The 8,583-nt window shown below is 44.9% G+C and overlaps 1 protein-coding gene across 1 annotated transcript in view; it reads right to left on the bottom strand.

The window, feature by feature from the left end:
* The window catches only part of LOC122539649 (angiotensin-converting enzyme-like), a 38,761-nt gene that overhangs the window by 10,064 nt on the left and 20,114 nt on the right, over window positions 1-8,583 (bottom strand). The window contains exons 2-3 of the mRNA XM_043674648.1: window positions 4,552-4,716; window positions 3,813-3,935 (exon numbers count right to left, since the gene is read on the bottom strand). Of these exons, the coding sequence (XP_043530583.1) occupies window positions 3,813-3,935; window positions 4,552-4,716 (288 nt within the window). The remainder of the gene's footprint in view (window positions 1-3,812; window positions 3,936-4,551; window positions 4,717-8,583) is intronic.

Raw genomic sequence — 8,583 nt, forward strand, 5'->3', positions numbered from 1 at the left:
TTCCAAAGTGGACAACCTCACACTTGGCAGGGTTGAACTCCATCTGCCACTCCTCAGCCCAGCTCTGCATCATATCTAAGTCCCTCTGCAGCCGACAACAGCCCTCCTCACTGTCCACAACTCCACCTATTTTCGTATCATCTGCAAATTTACTGACCCACCCTTCGACTCCCTCTTCCAAGTCATTAATAAAAATTACAAAATACAGGAGGACCCAGAACTGATCCCTGCGGAACTCCATTTGTAACTGGGCTCCAGGCTGAATATTTACCATCTACCACCATTCTCTGACTTCGTCCGGTTAGCCAGTTTTCTATCCAATTGGCCATATTTCCCTCTATCCCATGCCTCCTGACTTTCTGCATAAGCCTACCATGGGGAACCTTATCAAATGCCTTACTAAAATCCATGTATACTACATCCACTGCTCTACCCTCATCCACATGCTTGGTCACCTCCTCAAAGAATTCATTAAGACTTGTAAGGCAAGACCTACCCCTCACAAATCCATGTCCCTAATCAAGCAGTGTCTTTCCAGATACTCATAAATCCTATCCCTCAGTACCCTTTCCATTACTTTGCCTACCACCAAAGTAAGACTAACTGGCCTGTAATTCCCTATTCCCTTTTTTGAACAGGGGCACAACTTACGCCATATTCCAAGTGTGCCCCAACTAAAGATGTATAAAGTTGCAATGTAACTTGTTTATCCATCTACCCAATGCCCCTTTCCAGTGAAGGCAAGCATGCCATAGGCCTTTTTTACTACCTCACCTTCCTACACCACCTTCAGTGATCTGTGGACCTGCGCACCCAGATCCCTCTGCATATCAATATTCCTAAGGGTTCTGCCTTAGTTTCCACCTGCACTTGACATTCATGAGTGCATCACCTCAAATTTGTCCGGATTAAACTCCACCTGCCATATTTCTGTCCACATCTCTGATCTATATCCTGCTGTATCCTCTGACAATCCTCCTCACTATCCGCAACTCCACCAATCTTTATATCATCTTAGCAAACTTACTAATGAGACCAGCCATGTTTTCCTCCAAATCATTTATGTAGACCATGCACAGCAGAGGTCCCAGCATGATTCCAGGGGAACATCACCTGACGTTCCATTCGTAAAACATCCTTCCACCACTACCCTCTGTCTCCTATGACTAAGCCAGTTCTGTATCTACCTTGCTAGCTCACCCCTGATACCATGTGACTTCACCTTGTGTACCAGTCTGCCATGAGGGACTTTTGATGTGGAGGTGTTGGTGTTTTACTGGGGTGGACAAACATAAAAATCACACAACATCAGGCTATAGTCCAACAGGTTTATTTGGAATTACAAGTTTTTGGAGTGCTGCTCCTTCATCAGGGAGCTGTGGGGCAGGATCATAGCACACAGAATTTATAGTAAAAGATCAAAGTGTCATACAACTGATGCGATGTATTGAACAAACCTAGACTGCTGTTAAGTCTTTAATCACTTAGAATGGGCAGCAATCTCTTCCCTCGCTTCCTGCAGTAACCTTGGGTACATATCGTCTAGCCCAGGACAATTGTCTATCCTTACGTTTTTCAAAATTTCCAGCACATCCTCCTTCTTAACATCGATCTGTTTAAGTGTATCAGTTCGTTTCACACTGTCCTCAGAAATGACAAAGTTCCTGTCACTCGTGAATGCTGAATCAAAGTATTCATTAAGGATCCAGGCACAAGTTCCCACACCATCAACCACCTTTCCGTCATCAACCATCTTCATCACCTCCTCAAAAATCTCAATCAAGTTAGTGAAGCACTACCTCCACTACACAAAGCCACCCTGTCTATCGCTAATATGCCAATTACTACCTCAATGGAATCAATTTAGGTAAAGGGGAGTACAGAGAGATCTGGGTGTTCTTGTACACCAGTCAATGAAGGTAAGCATGCAGGTACAGCAGGTAGTGAAGAAGGCTAATAGCATGCTGGCCTTCATAACAAGAGGGATTGAGTATAGAAGCAAAGAGGTTCTTCTGCAGCTGAACAGGGCCCTGGTGAGACCACACCTAGAGTTTTGTGTGCAGTTCTGGTCTCCAAATTGGAGGAAAGACATTCTGATGGGTGAGTGCCGAACCAGAGGACACAGCTTAAAAATACAAGGTAGACCATTTAGGACAGAGATGAGGAGAAACTTCTTCACCCAGAGAGTGGTGGCTGTGTGGAATGCTCTGCCCCAGAGGGCAGTGGAGGCCCAGTCTCTGGATTCATTTAAGAAAGAGTTGGATAGAGCTCTCAAGGATAGTGGAATCAAGGGTTATGATAAGGGAGGAACAGGATACTGATTAAGGATGATCAGCCATGATCATATTGAATGGTGGTGCAGGCTCGAAGGGCAGAATGGCCTACTCCTGCACCGATTGTCTATTGTCTAATATGTCCATTTGCTCCTCAATACAAAAAGATCTTGTCCCTGAGAATCTTTTCCAATAATTTCCCTGCCAGCAAAGTGAGGCCCCCAGGCCTGTAATTTCCAGGATTATCCCTGCTACCCTTCTTCATGGGTCAACATTGGCTATTCTCCAGTCCACTAGATCTCACCCGTGGCCAAAGGGGAGACAAAGATGTCTGTCAATGCTCCTGTGATTTCTTCATGCCTCCTCAATTTTCTGGGATCAATTATACCGGACTCAAATACTTCCCTACTTTAATACTTTTTAAGATGCACAATATCTCTTCTTTTTTAATAGCAACTTTGCTTAGAAATTCAGCATTTCCTTCCCTGAGATCATCCTCCACCATTTCTTCCTCTTTGGTGAACATCGACACAAAACATCCATGTAGAACATCACCTCCGGCTCTACACATAGATTCCCTCCTTTGTCCTTGAGTGGCCTAACCTTTTTCCCGGCTACCATCTTGCTTTTTATATCCGTATAAAATCTTTGGGACTCTTCTTGTTCCTGTTTGCTCTCACCTTTTCATGACCCCTTTTTAACTCTTCTAATGCCTTTCACTTTTATACACAGATTACTTCTTAAAACTGTGAGCAGCCCAGTGGCAGAGTGGCACGGTGGCACTGTGGTTAGCACTGCTGCCTCACAGCGCCAGAGACCTGGGTTCAATTCCCACCTCAGGCAACTGACTATGTGGAGTTTGCACATTCTCCCCGTGTCTGCGCGCGGGTTTGCTCCGGTTTCCTCCCACAGTTCAAAAATGTGCAGGTCAGGTGAATTGGCCATGGGAAATTGCCCGTAGTGTTAGGTGAAGGGGTAAATGTAGGAGAATGGGTCTGGGTTGCGCTTCGGCAGATCGGTGTGGACTTGTTGGGCCGAAGGGCCTGTTTCCACACTGTAAGTAATCTAATCTAAAAATCTTTTTCATGGCCTCTTTTCTTTCCTTAATTATTGACTTTCTCTTAATGTAACTGAAAACATTTCTGGGTTCACCTGAGCTTTGCTTGTCAATATTCTTTCTTGCCCTCTCTTTTCTATCCTCATTTCCTGGATTAGTGGTGCTGGAAGAGCACAGCAGTTCAGGCAGCATCCGGGGAGTTTTATCCTCATTTTCTTTCTAGTTTCAACCCTGCACTTTTTATATTCTCCCCACTTTTCTGTAAAATGTAATTTCCGGTTCCATTGTAGATTCACTGACAGGGATTGAGGAATGTAATAAGTCAATAAGTCCTTTTGGCTATATTATATCAGAATGGTAGAAGGTGAACTTTGGTCATATTTCCTTGAGTATTTCCTCTCTGTTCTGAGTGTTCTGTTTGAGGTTTTAGGGCAGCTAGTTATAATTCTTCCTAGTTACAAAGGAACTGTAATAGTTCTTACCCGATGAGTTTTCCTGCAGCTGTTGACTTGTAGATATCACATTTGTACAGAGGTCCTGTTTGACCAGCTGCTTTACAAAGGCTCTCATGAAACTGGAACTGGATGATGAAGCTCACAAAATATCTGAGAAGAGTAAAGCACAGAGTTCGAGCTCAAAAGTGGCATTTACATTGACTAATTCATGAATTAGGGTTCTGTTGGAAGTTCATCGATCTGAAACTCTGTTTCTCAGGTCAATCAACAAGTATAGATCAAATTTGTAGCCTTGGTTGTTAAGAGTGTGTTTTTGAATATAAATGAATTGCCTCTGTGTTATCATTGCTCATCCTAACCTGATCTTGGCTTTTGCCCATACAATTTCATTTTGGCCTCAAGTCACATTCCAAATAAAGTAACAATGGGCATGGTTTTTGAATTTGTTTTGTCAAATTTCCTTGGGTTAAAAGAATGATCTTTCTGTTCTGATGACATCATGGGAGCTGTTGGCAGACTCTATCTGCCTCAGTTCTGGAGGTTTCATGTTTTGCAAAACAACAAATGCAAAGGTCAGAGAAAATTAAATCAAAGCACACCATTTTTCTCTCCCTGCACACTACAGTGTCAAGGCAATCTTCAATTGCAGGAGGATCCAGGTCATTTCTGAATGGGTTGTCCATCCTGTTTATTAGTGATAATCGAACAATTCTCCAAGTGTAGTGACAGAAACTGAACCACAGAAAGGTCAGTATCAAAGACATACCTGACATAAGGTACACTCGAAGGAATGTGGAATTTTGCGCCAGGATCAAAATCTTCCTCTGATCGAGCAACAGGAGGACAAACTCCCTGATATTTTAACCTGCAGAAGAGAGGTACAAGATAAGTTGGACACTGGCCCGGTCTGCACGCTGTACTCAAACCTTCACTGACATAGAGTCATAGAGATTACAGCACGGAAACAGACCCTTCGGTCCAACTCGTCCATGTCAACCAGATATCCCAACCCAATCTCCATTTGCCAGCACTTGGCCCTTATCCCTCCAAACCCTTCCTATTTATCTACCCATCCAGGTGCCTTTTAAATGCTATAATTGTACCAGCCTCCACCACTTCCTCTGGCACCTCATTCCATATATGCACCACCCTCTGTGTGAAAAGGTTGCCCCTTAGGTCTCTTTTCAATCTTTTCTCTCTCCTATCCATGCCCCTCATGATTTTATAAACCTCTATAAAGCCAAAATGCAGCACCTCGCATTTATCTAAATTAAACTCCATCTGCCACTTCTCAGCCCACTGGCCCATCTGGTCAAATTCCCATTGTACTCAGAAGTAACCCTCTTCGCTGTCCACTACACTTCCAATTTTGGTGTCATTTGCAAACTTACTAACTGTACCTCTTATGCTCACATCCAAATCATTTATATAAATAACGAAAAGTAGAGGACCCAGCACCGATCCTTGTGGCACTCCACTGGTCACAGGCCTCCAGTCTGAAAAGCAACCCTCCACCACCACCCTCTGTCTTCTACCTTTGAGCCAGTTCTGTATCCAAATGGCTAGTTCTCCCTGTATTCCATGAGATCTAACCTTGCTAACCAGTCCCATGGGGAACTTTGTCGAACGCCTTACTGAAGTCCATATAGATCATATCTAACGCTCTGCTCTCATCAATCCTCTTTGTTACTTCTTCAAAAAACTCAATCAAGTTTGTGAGACATGATTTCCCACGCATAAAGCCATGTTGACTATCCTTGCCTTTGCAAATTCTTTCGGATTTTAGTGGACCTGGGAGGTCAGTAAATAAAATGCAGTTTACAAAGAGGAGAATGTTTGGCTTGTGTCAGGGACTGGCTGTGATTGTGATGGCTGGGTTATGGGGAGGTGTATACTTGACAGTAGAGGCCATTTTCAGTAAATGATTCTTGTGATGTCAGCATCACTGAGTAGACTAGCATTTATTCTCCACCTTTAGGTGTTCGAGTAAGTAGATCGAACATGTTGTTTGGAGAAAGTTGGACTGCAGATGCTGGAGATCAGAGTCAAGTGTGTGGTGCTGGAAAAGCACAGCAGATCAGGCAGCATCCGAGGAGCAGGAGAGTCAATATTTTGGGCATGGATGCTGCCTGACTTGCTGTGCTTTTCCATCAACACACTCTCGACTCTGAATATGTTGTTCGGGTGGGAGCTGTAGGAATTTTAGCCAGTGTCAGTGAGAGCCCAATGATATATTTCCAAGGCATAGTGCTGTGCGACTTGAAGGGGAATGGGCATAACAGCGGTCTCAGGTCCTGCACGGTATAGGTGAAGAAGCTGTTGAAAGATCCTTCGAGAATTGCCTTGGGGGGGGGGGTCTTTTTTTTATCCACACTGCTGCCACTCCTCTGCAGGAGGACAAGGAGTGAATGTTTAAGGTGGTGGGGGGAGGTGGGGGAACTGACCGTCTGCGACGGTGTCCAGGCAGAGTGATAAAACATCCCAGATTCTTTGGAGTGGTCTCAGAACTGGGTCTGGAGTGGGCTTTTTGTGATATGGTTTGTCCTGGGACTTTCTGGGCCAGTGAAGGGGTAAACTGCTCAAAGTCTTCTCTTGCCATGTCTACCATTGATATTTGTCTATCGACAAGTCAGAGGGGAATGGGTCTGGTGGGTTACTCTTCGGAGGGTCAGTGTGGACTTGTTGGGCCGAAGGGCCTGTTTCCACACTGTAGGGAATCTAATCCAATCTAATCATAGGTGGCATAGGACTCAAGGGCCATGAGAGGGCAGCAGCACCAGTAGGAGGCAGCACTGTCCTGCCAGCACTGATAAATGGGTGCTGGGGTTGAACTTGGGAGTGGGGGGAGGGGGAGGACCAGGAAATGGGGTGAGGTTGGGAACAGTGATGGGGATGGGGTGTGTGCCCCTGACGGGTTAGGGCAGCACTCAGCCCTGACATGGGCTGATCATGGCAGTGACATTCTCAGGCTTGGATCTTGGGAGTCGAGAGCGTAGTGCTGGAAAAGCACAGCAGGTCAGGCAGCATCCCTGGATCCTCACTCTCCTTGCTGTGTGTAGGTATGGTCTCCTACATAACTGCAACTTGTGAATACTTTTACTGAATACCTCACAGAAGAAAGATCCCCCATAGCATCTGTCTTATCCTGGGGACATCTCAAAGCACTACCCAGTCAACGAGTGACATTTGAAGAGTATTGCTGTTGTATTTGTGAGTAATTTGCTCAGGCCTTGGTAAACATTTCAACTCACAAAGTGCCACCCTTGAGTAAGCTTCACGCAATGACACTGTTTCCCAGAGCAGATTCCAAGGTTCCCTTGGGTGGAGAAGTTTGATTGTTGAATACTGCTTTTTAAAATTTACTCAGGGGTTAGAGGCCATCACTGACTGGTCCAGCATTTATTGCCCATCTCTAATTGCCCAGAGGACATTTGAGAGTCAACCACATCGCTGTGGGTCTGGAATCACATGTAGGCCAGACCAGGTAAGGATGGCAGTATCCTTCCCTAAAGGACATTAGTGAACCAGATGAGTTTTTCCCTGACAACCAAGCAACGGACTCCTGGTCATCATAGACTCTTAAATCCTCACTTTTATTGAATTCAAATTCTCCCACCTGTCGTGGTGGGATTGGAACCAGGCCCTCGGGGCATTTGCTGGGTCTATGCATGAACATTCCAGCGATGGGCCATCACCCAGAGATAATGGTAATGAAAAATATACATTTTTGAAGTCTAATGAAAGGAACACATTGTGGGTTATCAGCCAGATAACCAGACCACCATTTGCCCTAAATGCTCCCTCTGCACAAGACGATCTATAACATTAATGGGTGGAAGATCAAACAGGCACATGTGCAGAAATGGAAAATTCCAGCCTTCCTGTTTAATGTTGCAGAGGGAATGTCGTCTGTTTGAAAACTAAAACTTGATTTGTTACTAAACTTCAAAAGTAACATACTTGGTGCTGAACTTCTTATGCTGTGAACCTCAGCTGCACTGCCTAGTTGGAGAGGCATAGAAAGCATTTGTTTTGTAGATCCAGTTGCAATCATCATCAAGCCAGTAATAGAGTAAAACAGAGCTCAGAACAGAAAAGGATCCACAGCTCCAAACACAGACCAAAGAATCACAAATCAACAGAGAGAGACAGAGAGAGATGAGGATAGAGAGCGAGGGTCACAGATGCACACAAAGGGATGAGAGAAATCTGTAATACAGATGCAGAAAGAAAGGGAAGACATTATTAGAGATTGGGAGGGGAGAGAAGGAATGTCACCATAAATTAAAATGATGAGTAAAAGAAACAGCGAGAATGCAAGTCATGCAGAGGGTAAGAAAATACACACAGTGAGAAAGTGAAAATACCGACAGAGCAAGAGGAGAAAACAAAATGTAATGAGAAAACACTGAATATTCAGTGAAAGTGTTCAGAAATGGAACTAGGTGGCTGTTTAGAAAGGAATAATACACATTGTTACAGAGAGAAAATGAGGGAGGGCTCTAAGTGCTTTTCTTATTCAGAGAGACAGAGGGAATGCAATGGGCTAAATGGCATCTTCCAGTCCTGTAAATCCCATGTTTCTGAGTGGCTCATGGTGCCCTGGCCCAGGCAATTGTTCAGCGGTCCTGAGGACTGGGAGTTATGGAAGCCAAGGGCAGGTAGGGATCAATCCAGAGGGACGCTGAGCCTGCAGTGAGTTGTAGGGAGTCTGGCACTGTGTGTGCACCAGGAATCCTGAATAGAAGGCAGTGCTTCATGGGTGTGGTGGGGGGGGGGGGAGGGGGGGAGGCAGAGA

The sequence above is a fragment of the Chiloscyllium plagiosum genome, chromosome 33 (assembly GCF_004010195.1).
Source record: "Chiloscyllium plagiosum isolate BGI_BamShark_2017 chromosome 33, ASM401019v2, whole genome shotgun sequence".
Taxonomy (NCBI): Eukaryota; Metazoa; Chordata; class Chondrichthyes; order Orectolobiformes; family Hemiscylliidae; genus Chiloscyllium; species Chiloscyllium plagiosum.